Source organism: Xiphophorus hellerii, chromosome 23 (assembly GCF_003331165.1).
Source record: "Xiphophorus hellerii strain 12219 chromosome 23, Xiphophorus_hellerii-4.1, whole genome shotgun sequence".
In the NCBI taxonomy this organism is placed as follows: Eukaryota; Metazoa; Chordata; class Actinopteri; order Cyprinodontiformes; family Poeciliidae; genus Xiphophorus; species Xiphophorus hellerii.
The window spans coordinates 15,372,581-15,396,528 of NC_045694.1; the positions used below are offsets into that span (position 1 = coordinate 15,372,581).

The following is a 23,948-nucleotide window of genomic DNA, read 5'->3' on the forward strand; positions in this document are numbered from 1 at the left end:
GAGAATCATACACACAATACATTTGTGTCACAATAGTAGATGGACTTATTTCAGATTAAAATTTTACCATAAGATAACATTAAGAGAGTGATATAGTTGAATTAAAAATGTAAGTATAGGCAATGGCCAGCTGTAGGCATAAAGATGAAACTGCAACTGCAGTGGACTAAATACATTAAAGGTGATACATGAGAAACAAAGTAACCAATTTTCTTATTATGCAATATGCTCTATAAAGAACAAAACAACAGAAGAGAAAAATTATTCTGCGTAATAAGCACTTGAGACAACAAAATTAATAAATAAAATTATATCAAAATTGTAATCCAAATCAATATTCTATGAAGATCTATATGGACTGTTCTACATGAAAAAACACACTTTCAGTTCTAACTTTCAAAGTCAACTGGTGGAACATAAAAACTTACTGTCCCCTACTAATGGGCTTTCTCAGTTCTCTCACCTGTGGAGGAAGAAGAGGAAGGCGGATGTAAGAGAGCAGAACCCCGAGGTCCTGCTGTCGATGCTGGACATCAAATCTCACCCACATCATCAAAGCCTGAAAAATTGTTTCTTCATCTGGAACGTTGATGTCATCGCTGGAGAGCAATTTAACAATCTCAGCCGTGGGAAGCAGCAGGAACTCCTGGTTCTGAATGACCTCCAGGAAGTGCTCCTGGAGCAGAGAGGAGACACAGAGGAGACAGATAATCATCAGTTATTAGCCAACGAGTACGCTCGCTGCAGAGAGTGTGTGCTTGTGTGAGTGTGTGTCAGAGTGGCATTTTAAAGGCTGTGGCGATCAAGTATAACAAGGACAGTGAGGTGAAGAAAAATGAACAAAGGTAGATAGTAATATTTCTACTCAAGTTTCTACGTGGTATAACTAAAACTATAATCATACTTTTACTGAATGTAATTTTATATTTTTTTTATTTAAATAACAGGTTACAAATCACACTAATAACTAAAAGCCTCTAAAAGCCTTTTATGAGAAACATACAAATGACTGCCATTCCCCAACTAGCGTATCGAGTTCCAAGCATTCCAGGATTTGTCTTCTATTTTCCTTTCTTGAGATTAATCTTCCATCTATTGGCCAGAGGCCCAGCCAATATGACAGCACTGCATGGCTACATCTTCAAGGTCTTTGTCTGTGGGCATTTCCATTAGAGACAATATACTGTAGAAAAGGCTTTCCTGTCTCTGTGGATCCATACCACATCCAAGATTCAAGCACTTGAAAGACATACTGAGAAGTGTTTGGCTGCAAGCATGCCTTGTTTATTCTTCAAACAAACCAGCTGAACATTAATTACCAAGTTGCTTCAGCAACTTCGTGCTCACTTTAGAGTGAATGCCCTTAAATTAAAAACAACAACCATGCTATTGATCATCAACTTGCAACAAATGATAGTTACTTGATCCAATCATGAGAGCAGGTTTTAGAGGCTTTGCACAGAGAGGCTTAATGAAATGAGGAGCATGTATTGATCTGTGGTGGTAAAGCTGAGGAAGAAGGTTCAGCCAAGCCTTTGATGCCGCTTTAGATCGGTTATTCCTGCTTGCATGTTTAACACAGGTGAATATAAAACTGGAAGCTAAATCAAGTTTGCTGTTTGGGCATTTAAAACGTTGTGTCCTTAATTGCTCCTCTTGTTATCTTCCTGGGAAACAAGATCAGCAGGGAGAAAGAGTTTATGCTTCTCGTACTACTAAACAGTAATGGTGTAATGGGAGTGTTTTTCACAAAGGAGTTCCTTTAATTATTTAGGGAGAACATTCGGTCTACAGAACCTTGTAAAAGTAGGATCTTGATTTTTTTTTACATTTTGTCATATTACAACTACAAATATCAATATATTCTGTCAAGGTGTTTTTGTTATAGAGCAAATAAAAGCAGTGATTAAAAGGGTAAATGATACAAAATGTTAAACATATTTATAGAAGTATTTAATAAATAGAGGTTGGGTGTGTTTCCAAAGGAACATTAACCACACACATTGAGTTGTAGCAACAACACATGGTTTCTTAAAAATCTGTAAATGATCCACAGGGGGTGTGGTTGTTTTTATGTATGCCTTTGTCTCTAAATGGTCTTAAGTAAAAAAAAATTTACTCTGAAAAAAGAATGCATTCCTTCTTTTTGGCATAGACAGGTTTTAACAGATGTTTATAAAGTTAGAGTTAAGAGAGCATAAGTCAAGTATGAGCTTCAGACTATTTTAAACAGATATGAAAAAAATACCATTTTGAAAGTCTTAGCTATCTTCTCAAGAAAAAATACTAACCATACCAGGGAATTTTTTTTGAAAAAAAATCTCATTAGTCATTAATTTTAACACTGGCAAATGCAGTTAAAATGCAACAGGGTAATAATAGCTCCAGAAAGCCAAGTTTCCTGGAAAAAGTTTTTTTAGTGGAAACATGCTTTAAGACTGTTGTAGCTTGGCCTTTCAGTTTAGGTGGGAAAGCATGTCTTTGCAGTGTACCTTCTGTCTGGGATATTGTTTTATAACATAACCCTGGAATAAACCTCTCTTCAGTGTTTCACCAGACCTGTTTACTGTTTTCTTTGGTCCTCATTATGTGTTTGTTCACTAATGTTCTCTAAAAAAACATCTGAGTCCTACATAGATCAGCTGTATTTATATTGACAATAAAACACAAACAAATGTGCTCAGCTTAGGTTACTTTTAAAGTCAATTGATTACATTTTATTAAAAGGCATTAGGGGACTGAATATTCACGTTACATAACAAAACGTGTTGAGCTTTCTCTCACTTCAGATCTATACTTTCTGTTGGTCAGTCACAAAATTTCAATTAAAGAAAACTGAAGTTTTGGGTTTGAACATGACAGAATGTGAGAGGAGGTATTAATACTTTTGCAAGGCCTTAAAAATATGATTTCAATCTGAAGTGATAAGCAAAAACAGACTGCTTGTGTTATGCTCTAAAATACTGATTAATGATTAAAAATGTCTAAAACTATATCTGCATGTTTTCGACCATAAAATATAAAATAGTTTCATAAAGGAAGAACGTTAGAGGCTTGGCTGTTTATGCTCAAACAGGGAAACAGAGCTTATCAAAACACAACTCAGTCCACTCAGAATGCAGCGGATGGTGTAACCAGGAAGTCCACAGCTCTCCCTTCTCATTACTGAAGTCATTGAACAGGAAGCTGGACCTCTTGTGCAGTTTGATGATTAGATTAACCTCCTGGACTCAGATGGAGGCTATGTAAACCGAGCGAGCAGATGTCCTTTAGGAGATAACGCCTGCATCATTCTGTCATTTCTGCAAAGCCGGAAAAAAACGGATATGTGGCTGAATCTTAATCCAGTGCAAATATTCCTTGCAGAAGTAGATGGAAATGGCTCACATGGCGGTGCAGCTTTGACAGCATACAACTCAATTACATAAAGTTAAAGCGTGAAATTATTCCGTTTCTATTATATTCCCTTGTCGAAATACCAGCTGCTTAAATTATGAGATGTAAATAACCGAGGTACCAATGCTTGATACTGTTACAGAAAATGACTGAATATTTAAATTAGCTCATCTATAAACAAATCAATTTGCATCATAAACTATGTACACAGAATGGATTTTTATGTGAAAGAAAAAATAAATAAGGACCACAAAATTCAGAAATGCATTGAAAAATCACTTAGAGTATATATTTTCATATAAAACAGAACATTTAATTGAAGTGGTAGTCTTCAGAGTTAATGTTAGAAAAAGAAAATCTTGGTTTGGTTTATTTACCACATTAAACACCGGTTTATAGTTTTTATTGTTGTATCTGACCATATGCATCCCTGCAGGAAAGACCCTTATTGCAAAATGAATAATTTAGTTCACCACATAATTGCTATCTAGCTCTGTTTACCATCATACCATGGTGTAGTTGTGAGCCACGTTCAGCAGGTCGACGCAGCCTTGGGCATCTGCAAAGGATCGTATTCCAAGGCAGTTGGACGGATGAAGCTGCTTCATGAGGAAGCTGCAGCAGACCTGGATCACTTGTGAAAGCTGGAGGAGGCATGCTGCCGCCAATAAGCTTTCAATGGTCTCCTCCTTCAGCTCAAGGACACCTGTAATGTCATGGCATAGAAATCAACATCATATTTCACGGCAGAATATTTCCATGATAAATAAGAATACTGGTGAAAGCAGTTTGTACTAAAGGAATGGCTACGCAACCTTACCACAGTAAATGTACAGTTGAAACAAATATTTGGACACAATAAATGAAAAAGATACAATATTTTTTAAGACAAATTGAGATTACTAAAATCATTTATAGTTGCCTAAAGACCAGAATTAAGATAAGGAATTAAATTACTATTACTATTTTAATTAAAGAGTTTGCATACATTCAGTCTGAAACAATTAAGACAATGATGCCATGCCTTTCTAAGTTTTCGCCCGCACTTAATGTATATGGAGGAACATCTGTGTATTTACAGGCAACACTTTAAATATGCTGCTTCATTTGTGGAGTCATAGTAAAATCTAAAGGATTGTACATTTTATGTGAATAAATGCTTAAAAGCAAAACACACCCACTTCAGGTTGTGTAGACATTGTTTGTTAAGTTATTTCTTAGCAAATAACATGGCGGTGTTATTTATACAGAAATAAACTGTTAAGAAAGTTTATTTCCTGCACTTTGCAGAAGATCTATTAGAGCCCATTTGTCTGTCAAAATTTAAAAAAAGATCTTATGTTGAAGTTATTCTCACTTTGCAAGCCAATTGTTGAATTACCTTATTGATCAATTTTAATCATGCAGGATTACAGAGGTCTCATAACATCATACCAAAGCCAGTGAATTCCTTTATAGGCACTCACCAGTGTAGGCAAATTGTACCAGTGATCTGAGGGCCTCAGGATCCACTCCTTCCATCTTTATCTCCTCTTGCTTTGCCTCTCTCACATCGCTGGTAAACATAGCAGCAAAGTAGTCCGAAACTGCACTTAAGACGAGCCTGTCATAAGGGCGGAGAAAGAGCATTTAGTATGGTTTTCTTCATAGGTTTTCGTGTCTGCTGCGAGACGTGGATGGGATAAAATGTAAAGACTGTGTTTCTTTAAGTATTGCACTTTATATAAAAGCAAATCTTTAGAGTTTATTTGATTATGTTCTGTTAAAGTAATTACCATATATCATGTAGCTACTGTCCGATGTTTCCTGCTGTGCTGATGCTGCTTGAGTGGTTTTATGCCTTTCAAGGTCACTAAGAAATTCCCTTCAACTACATAAGTCTACTTAGTCAGTGAATGATTACATTACATGGTCCCAACAGCCATCTTTATATCTGCAGGTGGATATAGTGCCTCACAATAGTATTTTTCACCTTACACCCTAAACTTCAGTCTACTGAATTGGAATTTTATGTAAAATATGAATATAAAAAGAGAACATAATTGTGAAGTGTAAAAAAAATGATCCATCATCCATATTCTATACCTGCTCCTCCTGACAGGATTCCCAGTTATTATTGAGAAAAAGGTGTTTAGTTGCCTGTGAAAGGGACACAGCAAACATGTGTACAAGTGCTCTGGTCAGGTGAGACCAAAGGTAGCACATATGGCTGCAGCATCATTCATTTCATCAGCCAGAGAAGGGTTGTTGCTCAGAGCTGATGGTGTAGATGGGTTAGACTAAATAAAGTACATCCCTGAAAGAAAACCTGCAAGAGATACTCTTGATACTGAGGTTTGGGGTTGCCATCCAGTAGAGATAGAGCAAAAGTTGAATAGCTTAGATAAACATATAAATATGTTAGAATAGACAAAAAGAAAGAAAGAAAGTCAAAGTTCAGACCTAAATCCAGAATCTGTGGTAAAACCTTGAAAAACATGTTTCGCAGATTCTCTTCATCACTGGATGTAAGATGTTTTACCACCAGAGATATACCCCCCAAAACTTGCAGATATAATTGCAGTAAATGTGATTGTACAAATGATTGACTTATGGGTGATCTGTGGAAATCAGTGGCACACATTTTACAATATTGAACAACATGTATCCCTTTAATTCAATTTGAAAATTATGCACTATTTAACATTAATAACATTAGTTTGTGGTTCTAAGGTGACAAAATGTGAAAAAGCACTTGTGTGAAGTATTGTCCTCATTTCAATAGTCGGACTTTCATTTTTACTTATTTCCATAGTAGTCAGAAAGATCAGATGGCATAATAATAAAACTATAACCTCTGGCAACAATGTTTTGATTCCTAAATCGTATCTTCACATTAAACACAAATAAAGATGAGCAGGTGCTGAAAACAGTTAGCATATGAGAATATCTTTTTCTGTTTGGATGAGGAAACAAAATACCAATTGGCATATGGACTAATTTAATCAGAAAGAGCCCTTTGCCATTCAGAGTACATCATGTGATGTGTTCACTTCAGTTACTACAATTGCTACCAGGCTATTAGGACCCAGTGGACAAATATTGACACCTCTGTGCAGTGGAGCGCAGCTTTTCTTTGCATCAGCCATAATAAGAATTGACAGAGGGTGTACTCAGATCACAGCAGCATAAATGTAGAAACATGTTGGTTATTCAAGGATGCACCAAGAAGATGGAGGGTGACAGGAATTGGTTAATCATGAGCTTGACCACTTACCCAAATTTCTGATATTTTTCCTTTCCTAAAAGTAACATTCCAAGTTGTACTAATCAATACTTGTCAGTATGTTACTGAGGGAAGAACCTATTTTTAGTGTCTGTCAATGGTTTAAAATAAAGTCAGAGTAAGCACAAATGCTGTTTGGCTGTTCGTTTAGGCTACTCCTTCAAAGAGCAAGACCTTTACGGGTGCTTGTTATTTCCTACCATCACCATTTCATTCTTTTGCAGTGTTGGTCACTTTATCTAGAAAAAAAAGCTTTGGTACAAAACAACCTATGCTCTAAAAATACATAATCGTTTTTAGCAGTATTTTGTTTCTTAAGAGAAATTGGGATTGGAAGAAAATGGTATTGGTGAGACCATTAAATCAGAAATAGGCCAAATCTTTGATCAGTGCAGTTGTACAGTTATGTATGCATTGCATTTCAAACATCATCCAATTACTCTTTGGAATTATTGAAGTGTGTTGCAAACTAAGACCCATGCCAAAGCTTTAACACATCCCTCACTAGTTTAATGAACCTCACAGAGAGTGGCAGTTTCACCTCTAATATATAGCAGATGCAGGACTAATTAATGAAATGAAAGCAGGCAGAAGCACAAACACTAACCTATGAGCTGGTATCTTGTGATCCCCTGCTATCAGCAGTACGTCACACAGTTGCTTGTGCTGGAGGTAGGTCTCCATTTTACGGAACGTCTGCTCTGCATGATTTGTGGCCTGGAAAAATTCATCGGAGGAGTTGGTGCTCATTCTGGACAAATTGCTCAGAACCAACCTGTGGAAAACAAGATGCAAAGAAGGAAGAGATTCATTACCCCAGACTTCCGGATTATGATCTGAAATCACAGGTAGTGAAAAACTAAAAAGATGACATTACGCCATTTAAAAGCACTACATAAATAAAATAAAATATAATAGCAAACTATTATAATCAGTCTTGAGAGGCATGTGAGAATAAAGACAAAAGAGTTTGGAAATTTTAGTTTAGAGCAATTAATTAGATGAATTATTTATCCCGTCTGAGAATAAACAAGAAGCCAGTGGCTGTACACATATAGATAAGCAAAAAAGAAGCTTAGTTTGGCACATGACACCCCTGAATCCTTTTCCCTGCAGCACAAATCTATCTTCCGTGCTGTGCTAAGCTGAAACTAAAACTCTTATGTATAAACTCTGTACATGAGGAGATAGCTAAGTGCGTTGTCCAATGAGACAAGAAAACTCCCCTATCTTTGCACCAGGATCCAGCCAGAATGTAAACTCCTATTTGCTGTTCCCGTGTGTATCTGCAACATGTTTGTGTGAGTGTGTGTCTTCCATAGAAAACAGGGACTTAACAAGCGAACCAGTCTGTCTCTTGCAACATTGTGGCAAGGCTGAGTGCCCCAGTCCCCACAGGCTGCTAGATTACACGCTGTTTTACAGGCATCCAAGTAATCCCTCACACTCATGGAAAATAATGCAACGCGTCACTCTGGTGTCCTTCACAGAGAAAGTGTGTTCATTGACATTTCAGGTTGTTTGCTAAGCCACACAAACAACCGAGCTGTCTCTCCAGAAGAAATTCCCATCATCTCATGGACTTTTTGCTGTGCGAAGACTGATAGTGCACAAGAAAATAGTACAGTTTTGCTGGTTGAAGCAACACTTTGTGCCCATATTTATCGTCTCTCATGCACTGATATGAAAGCTGCTTTAACTGGTTAAATTACACATTTGTCAATAGAAGTAAACTGCAAATCCAAACTGTAATGCGTGGCAGCATAATGTATTGGCACACATAGAGATTTATACCGCAGTAAAGATGGAGTGGGTTAGGGCTCCTATTGATGTCCCGTTTAACACGGTGTCTTGAAGTTTGGCTCAAAACATTCAACTTTTTTTTTTTCTTTGTTTACCAAAAGCAATGATATGGTTCCTCTGGGAATCGGTTAATGTTGTTCTGCAGTCACTGCAGTATCCTGTAGTCTAATCTTTATTGGGTGACTTTATGCTAAATCCAAAAGTAATTTATTGCCCTGTCTGTGTATTCCCCACTGACTCTAGAGTCTCGCAAAGGAACACCAAACAAGACTGAATAAGCAATTGGGCCATAAAACAGATCCATTGCTTTTCTATTGGCTCCGAGGCATGCTGTAGGGCTTTTTCATGCCTACCAATCTCTCCGACACTAATTGCTTTGGTACCACGTTCAGGGGAGCCGTAAATTTGCGCCGAGGTGTATATTGTGCTCCTAGTAGTGGGCTGCTCATCAGAGGTATAGCCCAATTTTATTAAGGCACTAAAACTCCAAAATGCCTTGCAATAAAGTAACTGCTTTTGGGACAGTGCAGCTCAAGCACATGACCATATTACTCAGCAATTCCCAAAAAATGTGAGAGCCCATAAAAAAGTTAACTGGCTATATATAAGCAAAAAAAATAAATACATTGGTCTAAAAAACTTAACCAAAATAGGAGACTTAGCTTTTTTTAAATTATTGCACATTATCTCTGAGCAGATTTTATGCAAACAGCGTATGTCACCTGAAAACCTGCCATTTGGTCTTCACACCTTTCAGAGGTTTCTCACCATAATGTTACTCACTGCAGCAGAGCTGTTCAAATGACACAGCTTATCTCAGGCTATGCAAGTGCGGATGATAATTTGCAGTATTTTACACTTTTTTTAAGGTGAGAAACCGCTTTCAAGTCTGTTTTACAAAATCACCATGTGCTAATTCTACCATAAGATTCAAACAAATCCAAAGCTCAGGAGTAATAACACATTGGTGGATTAAGATTTGATATCTTTAAGGACATAATATGTCCATTTGCATTGCCAAGATTGCTGTAGCAGATTGCTGTTGCTGAAAATCTCTGTCTTTTTCCAAGCAGTATCAGTTCCATCTTTCTACAAGAGGGAAAGTCTTGCCTGGCGGGCCCAAATAGGAAGAATATCTTTCAAAATGGATTATAATAGTCATTTTTCCCTGAAGGCCACTAAGCAGCTTCATCTGGGTTGGGAATCCAAAAATTCCTAAAGAACTTCTTGCATCATGTGCCAAATCTGTGTCTTTCATGAAATCTTTCAACCTCTGTACTTTGACAATCATTCTTCTCCCATTGGGCTTTGTGTTAAGAGACAAACTCACCGACTATAGCAACTTGATCTGGGGAAAAGATCAGACGAATGCTCATGATGTTTAAAATTTTCTCTCTGTATATTCTTACATACACCAAAAGACATTGTTTTTCTCAGTAAATATATTTCTAATTGACCTAGTAATTTGAAAGTTACACCAAAAGTCGATAAGTGCCCTAGACATCAAAATAAAAAATCCTAACAATAAGGTTATGGGTAATTACGTAGTTTGGCACAGGGAATAAGTACTTAACATAAAATGTTGTTTTGGTAATAAAATCCTCAAGACATGTCCTATAAGACGGAACTAATTACTTGTACTGTTCAGATGCGATTTTGACCAAATCTTCCACAAAAAATGTCTTCAAACCTGGAAGGTTCTGGGGTCCTCCTGTCTTCCTTTTCTGAGATTTCAAATGAATTGAAGTGATTATCTTAAAATACCCTTCTTGTATTCCATGCATTTCTCAATCATCCTTCCATCAATCATATGAAGATCGCCAGAGCCATGAGCTAACTGACAGGCCACACCACGATGTTCCCATCTCCAAACTGCACTGCTTGTTTGGTGGTTTTGGGTTGATGTGCAATGCCATTATTCTTCTAAACATGGTGCATGCAACTATATCTAGAGAATTAAACCTCAGCATAGTCTGATAATACTTTATTCTTCCCACATTTTATTAGCTTGTCCAAATGTTTGGGCAGTAATCTTCAAACATGCTCCAATATGCTTTCTACTTTCAGTGATCTGAAAGTGAGCAAGAAGTAGAGCTATGTCGTTCATAAAAATTCTAGATGTTCTAATTCCAGATTTTTCTGAAATTGCTTGTGTAACGCTTGGTTCTGTCTGTCTATCTGTCTGTCTATGACCTTGCAGATCTTTAACAGTAGTCCCTGACCAAAACTGCAAACGGCAGCAACCAAATTCAGAGAAAAACTGCAATGTATTTTACACAAGGGGTCTGCAGCTAGAGGATGCATTATGTCAATGAGGGTCTTCACAAAGACAGAAAGACTCGTGAACGTGTGCGCTGGGGGTTTGGAGGCGTTCTGTAAAGGAAAAATGTGCAGATCCTAGCAGAAAGCTCTTTGCTGCTGGCAGGTTAACTTGCATAGAGAATGAGTCTGTCATCACCATTAGAAGTTAGTGCATAAACATATTAATATGCAGTGTTATAGCTCAAGTTGTACATACAGATTATACCAAATATGAATAGATTATAGGAAGCTTCTTTTATTGTTTGAATGCTAATATTAAGACTAAATTAATCAATATTTTGATCAATGTAAAATAGCATCATTAATGAGGAGGAGCAAAATAAAACAAGACAAGACAAATACATTTAAATAAACCTAAGAGGAGTAACTGGAAGGCAAAAACATTTTTCTCGGTCAAAGAAATTTAGCAAGGGACACTATTGTGCAGAGTTACATCAGTCTCCTCAAAAATGTAAAAAGCAAGCTTTTAGAGTTCAAAGGAAACTCTTGATATCATGATTTGGTTTGATTATGTATTAATAATCAAAATGAGATCAAATGACTATTGTTTATTAGTTTTTTGTAAGTCCTAATTTTATGGTCATTTATTAGTTCAACCTGACACAAACGTTTACAAAGGAATTAATATATGTGTTAAGTTATCATATTTAGCATTTTCATTTTTATAGTTTGGGGCCACAAATGTGTTTGAATCATATTTAGCCTATCCTCTAATTTCTAATAAGTATATTATTATCACCATTATAAACCAAGTGATTTTTTTAAAAAATATCTTTTCATCTCTGTTGAAGATGGAGCCACGTATTTATTCCATTCTTTCATGTTGTGTTTTACATCCTCATCCCAGCCTCCTGATTTCATTTCTAATGTGCCTTGGGACACTGGTTAAATAAAGCCATGGTCTCTACTAATAAATTAATAGAAAACAGAGCCACAGATTACTTTCTTAAAATTAGTTTCACTTTGAGGAGAAATTGTACTCATCCATATTTGAACAGAACATATCTGATGGATGTGTCCAGCATTAATGTGGTTGTATTTCCATTCACCACACTATAAAGCTTTGTTTCAGAAAGACAAAGACTGTTTTCATGTTTCTCTTCATCTTTAGCTTAACCTTGTTATCCACGTCCTTTGCGGTTATTTGAGAAAAAATATCACCTGTGTAGATGTAATTTAAGATTACAATAGATAAAGTGAAATTTACAACTTATAGCGTCTTATTGTGTCTACCGGATCCTATTACACGGCATTTTGATAATTCGACAAACACCTCAATTACTGTTGTTGACAGGGGGAGAGGTGGTAGTATTTCTTTTTCCAAGGTGGTGGAGTGGGAATTGAGATATCATTCAAACTAACAACACGCTGAGTCAAGCCTCTGTTACTGTTTATGTGCAAGAGGTCAGGGTTTCTATTCCACTCAGGTTAACTTTGGTCATATATTCTCTGTCAAACATTGCAAAGAGGTTATTTGGATGAGAGTCATGAGGATATAACAAGTATAAGTATATAGGTAGGGACACAAAAGGACAAGGTGGACAAAAAGCACAGAAATGATTTGAACCCCATTTCAGTTTATGAGCAGAATTTAACGATGTTGCTTGAATAGACTGATACACTCACTTGGAAGAGGAAAATTATATAAACTAATGTTATATCTAACGACAAAGAAAGAAATTACTTTGTCAGACATTAATAACGTCTGACATCTTGCCTTAAGGGGGTTTAGAACTATTACACAATAAAGTTTTAAACATATGTATTTCACAAACAGACCAATAAAAGCAATATGTTTATAAGTGTGGTAGGGGCCCCTTTAATCTAATACTCCTAAATAATATCCAGTGCAGCCAAGTGCCATCAGAAGTCATCTAATATGTTCAAAGAGTCCACTTGTCTGTAATGTAATCTCTGTTTGAATCCAGCTATTCAGTGAAGTCTTTAGAGGTTTTTAGGTACCAGTTAGTGAGCAATAAGCATCAGCAAGACCAAGGATCACAACAAGCAGATCAGGAATAATGTGGAGAGGTTTGAAGCAGAGTTAGGTTATACAGTCATCCAAACTTTGAACATCTCCGAGAGCACTGTTCAATTCATCACCTAAAATGAAAGCATATGACACATCTGAAAAACCTCCAAGACATGGCTGTCCACATTATTCAAAGAAGAAGCCAAGAGGCATGAGATCATTCTGAAGGAACTGCAGAGATCCACAGCCCAGGTGGGACACATGTTTTGTCAGGACACCAGTGAGTCTGAAATTTTATAGATTGACAAGAAGACATTGTTTAATCTGTATCTGTATCTACTGTATGTTTATGTTGAGCACATCATTTCCACTGGCGAACCATGGTGGTGGTATCATCATGCTGCAGAGAAGCTTTTCTTCACCAAGAACAGAAAAGCTGATCAGATTTGATAGAAAGATAGATGGAGGTAAATACAGGATAGTGCTAGAGGGAAAAACTGTTAGAGGCCACAAAGGTGGAGGTTCACCTTTCAGCAGAATAGCAATGATCATCAAACATCATATGAACATATGAACATATGTTGCATGACTGGTGAGCACTGTAATAATGGTGAACATAGGAAATTATCTTGTGGGCCAGATACAATTTGAAAACTGATGTTCACAGACAGCATCTAATTAGACTTAACTTGAGTTTTCTTGAACATAACAAAGAATAAATAATTTAGTTTCTGGATGTCCAAAGGTGGTAGAAACATTTGCCAAAAAACTTTAATTGTTATGAAAAGTTCTTCAACCATTAGCATTGACTCAGGAGGTGTGGATACTATACTCCAAGTTTTAATTTTTATCCATGTATGAATTTTTAGAGTTCACAATAATGAACCAATTTGCTTTGCCATCAGAGAATATCTGTTCATAATGTGACAATATGTTCAAGGGAAAACCTTTGCAAAGCACTGACATGATGTCCACTTAAAACCCAAATACATTCATGTACCAAGTAAACATAAGACAATTTTTACCATGCAATTACTTTGCTGCAACATGAAACTATGCATTTACAGCTAAATCTGTACTGTTACTATATTCTATTAAGGGATATTTCAATAGGGAATCTTCATTGTTTTTATCAGTTAAATCAACTTCAGAGTAACTTGAAATATTACATGTACAAGCAGGAAACGGGTTTGATTTTAAAAATCATATTAATGGGACGGTCTATTTATAGCAACTTCATGAATGAAGCTAATTATGGAGAGGCACACACACACACACACCAAAAAATGACTGACACATTTTCAAACTACAGCTGAACTTTTGTTTTTTTCTGACAAGCAACAGAAGCATTCTCTAGTTTCAGCCTGAGAGACTGTGACAAATTACGTGTCAGGGATTTATGATGTGAGACGTATTAGGGCCACCCAGCTGGTGAGGTAAATAAATGTACATATCTCAGTGCCATCCACATCTGCTTAGCTACAGATGAATGCGTGAGCCATGATGTGTCACACAGTCACTGGTCTAATTTGGCTTTGCGTTATACATCTCAACATGGAGAGTTTATACCAAAGCTACTGAGCGGCTGTGTTTCCATGAGGCGTGATCAGCATTTAAAAGCAGCTTGATGCAACATACAGCTATAGATGAACTGATATTTGAAAACTTTTTTCTTTATTTTACATTTTGAATGCTCCAGACGTATACGGCGGCTTTCAAGTGCTTACACATCCCTGCTAAAATGCTAGATTTTTGCGATGTAATAAAATTAGATAACATGAAAACTATTAGTTGTAAACACTTTTCCAACTTATATTGTGATAAAAGAATGGGGGGTGGAGGGAGATTTAAAGACAAATGCTTAATTTAATTTTTTTTTATTTAATTCAGCATTCAGTATTCTTTAAAGGAATCTCTCAGGCTTCCACATTTTGATGTCATTATTTTCCAACAATTTCTGAAATTGTGAAAACATTTCTTGGGCACAGTCCTATTCACATCTGATTTTTTGTCAGATTTCGTTTCATATTCTGTCTGGGTCAGCACAAAAGTTTAAGATTCTTCAGATGAAGTCATTCCAGTATTGATCTGTGTACACACATTTGGACACTCTGTGATATTGAAAAGTAAAGTTCCTTTTCATCTTTAGTTCTCAGATACCTGAATGTCTTGGCTCAAAACTGGAAAAAAACAAACAAACAAACAAAAAAAAACCTTAGGCCACTTTCCTTACTGATACCTTTGTTCAAAGAAATGCTTTTAATATTTTGTAACTGCTCTTCAAACTCTAGATTTTGGATGGATTCAATCAGCAATAATCTGAAATAAATTCTACCACAATTATAATATGTTCGGAATACTATAACTGATGTTTGGTGTTGAAATGGGTTTAATATGTACATGCACATTTGTGCAACCAGGTTGTCCACTTTACTGTCCTAATATATTTGTTTTTAAGATGTATTGTACAGGATGTTCTTATTTTTACATGTTACAAAAACCTTGCATTTTAAAAGGATGAGCTTTTAAATCGCTCTAATTTCCAAACTCCCTAGTTTTATGTGAGAAATAAAACAATTTGGTGTTTTTGGTTGTTAAAAGCCTAGCACTGTTTAATACATAAATTAATATCAGTGTTGTAGTGAATACATAGCCCAAGGATGGATTTTATGATCCAATAGAACAGAAATGTTTCAATAATTCAGTATAATTGTCAAAATACGCTGGCCAACACGAACTCAAGGTTCCTGGGAGTCGGAGAGCTACGCATTTTCACTGTGAGGCACATCTTTTATGCATGCCCTTTTCACACACAGGGACTCCAAAACATGAACATCTGCCAATTATGCCGACATGAAGAGAAGAATGTGGAGTTGATTCTAAAGCCGTATCTTAACTCGGAATAATTCATGCTCAGTTCAGGGAGCCCAACCATCCACTGCCTGTGGCATTCATTCAATCCACACTGACACATTTTTCACTGTAGAGCATCAGACTACGCATTTGGCACTACACACTGAGCTCTATCTAAAACAAAGGAACAGGTTTACCATCATTGTTCATTTCATCACCAGGTGCACGGAACAAAGGCACACGGGGAATCAGCAGAGCTTAAGGACCAATCACCTCAGAATGTCACAGCCAAGATAAAAGGAGAGTTGGTCTTTTCATCTATCTTGTGAGGTGCTCTTAGTGTTCTGCTAGACAGTATGCGCACAAACAGGCTGATACTCACAGGTACATCTCTAACCTGTTTACTTCCTTGAAGATGATGTAGGATCACAAGAAAAAGTGTAGAAGAAATGCAACATTTATAGGCAAAGGAAGGTATTTACAACTAAATTGGTTTAGCATAAGGATTTGTCAAAAGATTTTAACCTTGTTTGAAGCTACACTAGCTTTTAGCACACGAACAGGACAGAGTTGTGGCTGACTCTAAGGATAAATCATCTGATTTCATTACCACCTCTTTTTATAGGTCCGAGACATGTTACATGATCTAATGAATCTTTCCTGCTATCCACTTTTAACTCAATGGAAAAAGTCCATTAGCGTGTTGTGTAAAAAATGAAGTGCTTATAGGAATAATGCAAAGGAGCACTCACAGTGTGATCCAGGCCACAAAATGAAAAAGGAAGCAGAAAAGGCCCCAGTTGTAAATAATTAAAAAGGTGTTTTATTGGTTTACCCTGCCTAACATGCTGTGGACAGTAAGGAATAGCTGTTCTCAGGTGAGCCATGATGTTAGCTGACTAGCAAAAGATACAGAAAACATATTGTGCAGGTAGACCTCATTTAGCTTATTTAAAGGATATTAATGTTTGGTTTAGCACTAAAACATTAAAAAAAGCAGAAGGTTTTTCTGACATGACTAAGAAAATGTGACATTGAGATTTAAGAATTATTTACTTAAAAGGAATTTTAGTTCCATTAGCAAATGAAAACATGTTAATTTTTTTATAATTGATGTTGCCTTAGGGTTCAGACATTTTTCTTAAGATAACATTTTTATTTCGAAGCTAACTTGTTTCTTCAAATAAGAAAGAAAAAGGAAATAAAATCCTATAATCACATCTTTACCTATTTTCATACATATTATAAAGGGACAAATGAGGCATAGCAATATCTGCCTCCAAGCTTACTGACACCCATCAGTAGTCATACCTGTCTCTGGCTTCCACCTCTGCAGGTTCCTCTGTGCTGCTTATCATTACTTCCTGGCCAGAGTTTGTTTCCTCTTTCCTCGTTGTGCTGGGAGAGGAAATGCTCTTTGGATACTCCTCGTTGACCTGGAGGCCCTGGATGGTGTTGGGTTGATGATGCCATGACTGATGACCTGTCCTGACATAGACAGGTGTTGGCCCTGGCGTTTGCGACATGACGCTATGCACAGGACTGCTGGTCTTCCGCAATCCTCCGATGCCCCTTTCCCGTGAGTGGCTCTTCAGCCGTCCCTGGACGGGAGTTCCTCTGTGGTCCAGGCCATCCTGCTGGATGTAGCTTCCCACACTGCCACCTCCACCACCAGCAGAACCTTGAGATGAATGGCTGAACCAGCGCCAACGGAGCCTGAGGATCTGTTTCACATCAAACTCCTTCTTCCCTGACACAGACATCCTCTTCTGGGTTTGGAGACGCAGGCAGTGGTATGCTGAGTCCCCAAAAACATGGAGAGCAAAGAGGAGAAGAGTCTTGCTTTCAGTCTGCACTGATTACAGTGTGCCTCTTCTGTTCCGTTACGGTCTCACTATTATCATGACCACCTCCTCCTCTTTGTAAAACACCACCGTTGGTCTTTTTAGCGGAGATGGAAAGCTACTCTCTGCAGCTTTTGTTCCTTTGCCTGAGACTACAACCCTCCCTCAGACTCTCCCTCCTGTCTTTCTCTTTCTCTCCTTCCCTCCTGTGCTGCTGCTGTTTCTGTTTGCTGCTGCTGTGCCGCTGGAGCTGAGATAATGCACATGCATGATCTACCCTCCCACCCCTGTGCCTCCTCTGTTTCGCTTTCTCCCTCTCCCTCTCTCTCTCTTTTACTCTCTCTCACACATCCTGCTTGTCTTTCCTATGCACACAGTAACACACTCTGCACACGTTCTGTCAGAAACAGGCACATATATCCTGGAATCTCAATGAGAAGATCTCTTAAGCCCTTCCTATACTCTTTTACTTCTGCTCTGTGTGGGTAGTTGTAGGTTTCTGTGTATTTGAGTGATAACGTGACTGCCTGCTCCTGCTGCTCAGAGAAGGTGGAGTATCATGGAGTCAGGCTGATGAGGTCACATCATAACAAAGCAAACCACTGCCTATTTGAGAAGTGGCCCAGAAAGAACCTTCAAAACAATTAACATAAACTCATAAGGTTGGTGGGATTGAGCAGATCCAATACTGGTATCGAATCTGGTTCATGTCATTCTTGGATTAAATATCTCGTTGATTCCACCGTTCTATCCAATATCCCAGACAGTATTTTTGCATTAATTCACTTTACAAGAAAAGCAGGTTCAACTTCTGTACAGAAACATACAATCAGATCAATCCAGTCAGATAAACTGATTCAAATCCAATTTTATAAAATACAATTCTATGCATTTTAGTAAGCTATAGTCATATTCGATTTACAATGCCAATTATAAAACAGCCCCAATGATTGGATGCTTAACTTGGCATCATCCATTTATCTTGAGCAAGCATGAGACTAGGGTAGAAAGAAGTTAGTCCCAGTGTTGTAGTATTAGAGACCGGTCTCGTCTCGGACTCGGGCGCTGAGGACTCGGGATTTTATTTCAAGACCGCAACTGTGAAAATATCACTAAACGTACGGCATACTGTCCAGTTTATTTGTTAACATGTTTGTTTTCACTGGATGTAAAACGCACCGATTAAAATCCAAGCAATAACGTGACTTACCAATTACGTGTTTCTAGCACGCAACGCTCTCAGACATGCGCAGTGGGTTCCTTTGAGCGGCAGAAGGTGTCTGTCTAATCGTCAGTAATAGAGTTGCGCTGCATAAATAATAAGACATCCGATGGCGACAGATAATTCAGCAGCGCTTCGCTTTCACACACGGTTTGGACTACGTCTAACGTTTTTCGTCACTTAGAAAAGAAGCTGAAAGGAAGGTAAGCTCCGTTGACGGGATGTTAGCGAAGCTAGCTGCGCAGAGACACACAAGCATTTGTGATGAAAAAAAGTCACTCGCTGCGCTGAATTATTGTGCGGAGGTGATGACTGACGTGTCGCATGTATGGGACAACACTGTGTCCAAAAGTCTGCAATATAGTGATGTGACATTCATGAACGATCCGAAGTCTTCTGAACTTCTCTTTTCTAAGAAGATAGGACTGGAGCCTCACTGAGAGCCGTTCTTCGTTCTTATAATGCTCTGCGTACACTGCAGTAGCTATTATTTTATTTAATTATATACATTGATATTTATTTAATTAGCAAATAAATAAAACACAAGAATTGTTTTCGTTCAAAGTGGCAGCTGTAATGCCTGCCATGATGGCAGACATTACAGCATTGTGCTGCCTGGCTTCATGCAGTGGGAGGGAGGGATGAGAACAGTCATGGTGAGCGCCTTGTGCTTGGTTACTTCTTGCTTGTTGCTCTTTGGTCAGTGTTCATAGTTGAGTTTACCAGTCAGGGCATTGCCTCAATTGTTATGTTTAATAGTGCAGACAGTGGTGATTTCTGACATGAATAATATGGGCAAATGCCCTGGGCATTATCTTTTTAGATAAGCAGAACAAAGAGTTTGTTCTGCTTTTAATGTTGGTGAAATTTATTTCAGCTCTAAGTATTTAATATCTAGGTGTTTTCATGGGAATGTGAATCTTTCAGATCAATTTGATTAGCAATTTTGATCATATTTCACATTTTATTGTGTCCTGTAGCGCGGGGCACTGGTCTTGGTCTTGACTTGGTCTCGATTTCCCTTGGTCTTGGTCTTGACTTGGTCTCGGACCCTAAAAGTCTTGGTCTTGTCTCGGTCTTGATACACTCTGGTCTTGGTCTTGGGTTAGGTGGTCTTGACTACAACACTGGCTAGTCCTTTTATCAGAAAGAGTCCTCCAGCAGGACCAGGATCAGTCATATGCCATCCCAGTATATATATGTACTTGATATATATATACTGTATATCAAGTGGAGCTGATTATATTATGGATCTTTAAGGTAACAGCCCAAAACATTTTTGCATACTTACAGTTAATAATACTAAAACGTTTAGCCTTTCTCAATAATAAAAAAATTCTAATGTATCAATGAATGTTTTTTTTTTTTTTTACTGGGCAGGTTACCTTAGGTTTACACATATGGTGAAGCATAGTATGAAAGGATTCTGTCAGTGGGCATTGCTGCTGCAGGGTAAGTCCCATGCTGTGCAGCATCACTTTCTTCAGATATGTTATTGTTTTCAAAAAGAAATAGACACAAAAGAAGTGTATTTTTATATGTTTTGTGTAAACATCTAGAGCAGAGTAAGTTATGTCAAAGAGAAGTTATCTCAGCAGAAGGGAACCAACTATGATATCAAGCAGATAACATAAAAACCAGCCTGGCCATTGCTTTCCTGTGTAATTCAGCTAAAAAAAAAATCTTGCTTCTAGCATAATCTGGGATTTCTCCCCTTGACTTGAATTATCCCCGGTCAGTTTTTGACCAGGGCCAATCAGAGAACAAAAGGAGCTGTAGAGAACAATAACTTAATGAAACAATTCTCTTTGCTGTTTTAGAATTGTGGTCTGCTTGTAGTTTTGCCAATAGCAGCTAATGAAGTGAAGGTTCAGTCTGTGTTGGCCACGCTTCCAAATATTGAATGAACATTAACAGCTGCCTTGTGTGGATTAGCACTTCTCTCTTCACAGTGGAGGATGATTGTTTACAGTGCAGGCGACTTCCTGTAAGCTTCTTAGCATTGAACTGGCGAATTACATGCGTCATGGGCAAACATTAGCAATTGGGTAAAATTTAAAACCTCAATAAAGTCCACACCTCCAGGGTGGAGGGTGTTTGCCAGGCAACAGGAAAGCCAACCTAAATGCCTCCCTTTTTTCCATTTTCAATCCCCTATCTGCCATGGCGCTTACATAACTTGCAATTGTCAACAGACACAAGGTAGACACATGCATTTACATTCTAGAAATTACATAGAAAGGCTGTTACAATTGTTGAAAACAGTTTGAGAACTTTGACCATCATGTGTTCTTGTCTTCGTTGGACTAAAAGAAAACTTTTGTTGTATTAAGTTGTTTTGTGGCACTCCTTGTGTTCTCAAATTTACGCTGTTGAATAAATAATACCTTTCATAGCATAAAAGCTTGTCATGAAGATGTGTTTGTGAATTAATATAGTGGCTTTTTCAGATCAATTTTTGTACCTTCATTAAAACTAAAGAGTTGAAGCAGGAGACTTTTTAAGATACTGTAAGTCTGGAAGTCCATTATGCCCTCATCCCCCCTTGGTCCTCAGCAATCTGCATACAGGTCTAGCTGCTTCTGTATCATAACTTTAATGTGTTATTGATCCTGAAAATATCAGCAATGGCTGGATACCTTGAACTTAGACATCATCATTTAAGGTAAACCAAAAATCTTGGATTTGAGCATCTCTGTATCCATGCATATACATTCATAAACAGTTAAGCTGTGAGACACGACTCACAGCTTATGTGTTCAAAAACACACAGACATAAATTCACCCCGTCAAAGGCAAAAAGAAATTAATTTCACACCAGCACACATCTGCGCAGTCTGTTAGTCACACATCAAACAGAATCCCACGGGGAGAACGTCTCAATGTGAGGTAGCCATGCAGAAAAAATATTCTCTTTTGGTCCCTTTCTTGAAAGCCTCAGCGCTTACAATTGAAAAGCTACATACTGATGAACCTTCAAGGTCAGTAAGCTGTCAGTTTCACAGTCAGAGCATCAGAAAGCTGTCTCTATTTGTTTTTGACATTTATCCGCAGCTTTAACTTAATACTGCTCCATTGTACAAAACCTAAACTCTCAGCTTCAAAGTAAGAAGCACAGAGAAAACAGTGCTGTTCAGATAATTTGGGGACATGTCTCTTAATCAAAAGCATGGCTAATTTAAGAACTAAATTGTATAAGGGTATATTTTGTTCTGTAAAAACTGTGGAATTATTAAATAAATTGTAAATTTATTTATTAAATAAACTCACCATTCCTCATTTCACCTACTAAATATTTCAAAGCTCCTTGTTGAGACATTTTTTAAGGACAAACTACATCGAATAAAAAAAAAAAAATCCACCTTGGTTCTTTAAAACAGTTCCACACTCTTAGTTTTTAGACTTTTAATACTGTGAATACAAACATGAATCTAAACACAGCCTGATTTGTTTTCTCTTTGATCTCCTCCTTCACGACTACAGTGAGTGAAAGAGCTCATATTAAAACAACTGTAATTCGCCCACTTCACTTGCAACAAAAGATTTGGACTCCAACAGCTATTGTTTATTTCTGCCTTTCAAAAACATAAATGACTGGTTATGATTTTACAAAAAAGTACAAACCAAACATTAGCCTAACTTTTTTTTTAATATATTCTATGCACCAACTGTATATTTGCTCCATTTTAAAAAGTCAATTGTAGTAACATATGACTTTATGAATAGTAAAAAGCCATTACACAATGCTCTTCAACTGTTCTAGGAGTCAAGGACACCATCTGCCTGCTCCATAACAGATGTGGTACAAGATGTCAGGGTGGTTTGGTAAACCATCTAACGTCTGCCTCCCCAGTGAACACACCTCTATGCCCTGATAGATATTCCTGGAGCATGCAAGACAGACGAACCCTACATATTACTGCTATGAAATCCGTTAAAAAGGCAGCATAATTACAAAATCCATGCCGTTTCCATTACTGAGAGATATTATGGAATCTGCTACACTTTCAAATTCTCAACAGGCATTATGGTTATGTTTATTTTGAGCATTAATTACTAGGTTGGATTGTTCTGAGGATGTGTGAAATACATAAAACATGAACTGGAATCCCCCTCCAAGCTCAGCCACAACTGCATGATCCTTGCACGATTATTGACTAAATCCTTTGTGAGACAATGAAAGACAGACCTGTCAAAAGCACACGATTCTCCCAGCTTTGTTAGGCAAGGACTAAGAAATCACAGCTCTGCAGCTAACATCAAAGGAAAAATAAATAAATTAAAGTGCTCATACACTAGTATTTAGAAACACACAAAGAGCTATGCGCACAGATAATCCATGATTTAAATATTGCAGTCCATTAGACATACATTTAATTATCTTATAAAGCATCTTAATTGAGTGGTGTACAAGTAAATAACGAATGCAGTCATCCGCACACTAAAGAAGAAGCAATATTTATGAGTTGTCTTAAATTATACGCTAACAAACAGTAGCTCCTGGATCAATAGTAGCAACACGTCTAGGCATAATGAGGACCATACTTCAGCACAAATCCATGCTGTGATTAAAATGAGGTAAATGAACAAAACTAAAAAGTAAGCTGGCTCAGCTCTCTTCTTTTTTGCAGTAACAGGTAAAAAATGTTGACATACAACTACTAACTTGAAATAATTGAATATATTAAGTCAGATTTAGTAGCCTGCCTTCTTACCAGTAAAACCGCCTTGTTCTATGCGCTTGTCCGTTTGAAACTTGTTGCTAGAATGAATGGCAAACAGATTCTGAGTCTTTTCCAACTCATTCTTGTCCCACGTCCCTCCTTCACTACAAACATGTTTTTCTTCAACAGAAAGGAAGTGGGCACCTTCCTCTTTCAAAGGAAACTCCTGTTAGTTTCCTTCCTCTGCACTGGAAAAACAATTGCATTCAAAGAACCAGGAACTCTGGAAACACATCCTGTGTTGCAAGCAACACTGCTTTTGCAAAGAATTATCCTGCAAACACTAATATAAGCAGGACTTTGAAGTGATGATTGTTAGAACCACTAAAATGAAATCAGCATTTGCTTTTAAATATATGTATGTATTTTAAATTATTATAAAGTTTAAAAAGCAGGAAAAAAGTTTTAAAGCTTCAAATAATAATGAAACTTTAAGGACTTCATTTGCCAATAAAAATGTCTCATGGAGCTAACTGAAAGTATTAAGTACCAGATCACATTCTCAATGTTTTTGTAAAAGAGAACTCAACAATATGCATTTTATTGT

The 23,948-nt window shown here is 37.3% G+C and overlaps 1 protein-coding gene across 2 annotated transcripts in view; it reads right to left on the bottom strand.

Annotated features, from left to right (window-relative positions):
- klhl4 (kelch-like family member 4) overlaps nt 1-23,510 on the bottom strand; it is a 35,751-nt gene extending 12,241 nt beyond the window's left edge. Inside the window, exons 1-6 of one of the 2 annotated variants that reach the window (XM_032554988.1) lie at nt 23,393-23,494; nt 16,923-17,409; nt 7,269-7,436; nt 4,863-4,999; nt 3,906-4,102; nt 464-676 (exon numbers count right to left, since the gene is read on the bottom strand). In XM_032554988.1, coding sequence (XP_032410879.1) covers nt 464-676; nt 3,906-4,102; nt 4,863-4,999; nt 7,269-7,436; nt 16,923-17,374 — 1,167 coding nt within the window. In that variant the 5' untranslated portion in view covers nt 17,375-17,409; nt 23,393-23,494. Of the gene's footprint in view, nt 1-463; nt 677-3,905; nt 4,103-4,862; nt 5,000-7,268; nt 7,437-16,922; nt 17,410-23,392 lie in introns of both variants that reach the window. The other variant, XM_032554989.1, reaches the window with a different exon arrangement.
- Nucleotides 23,511-23,948: the final 438 nt, after the last annotated feature.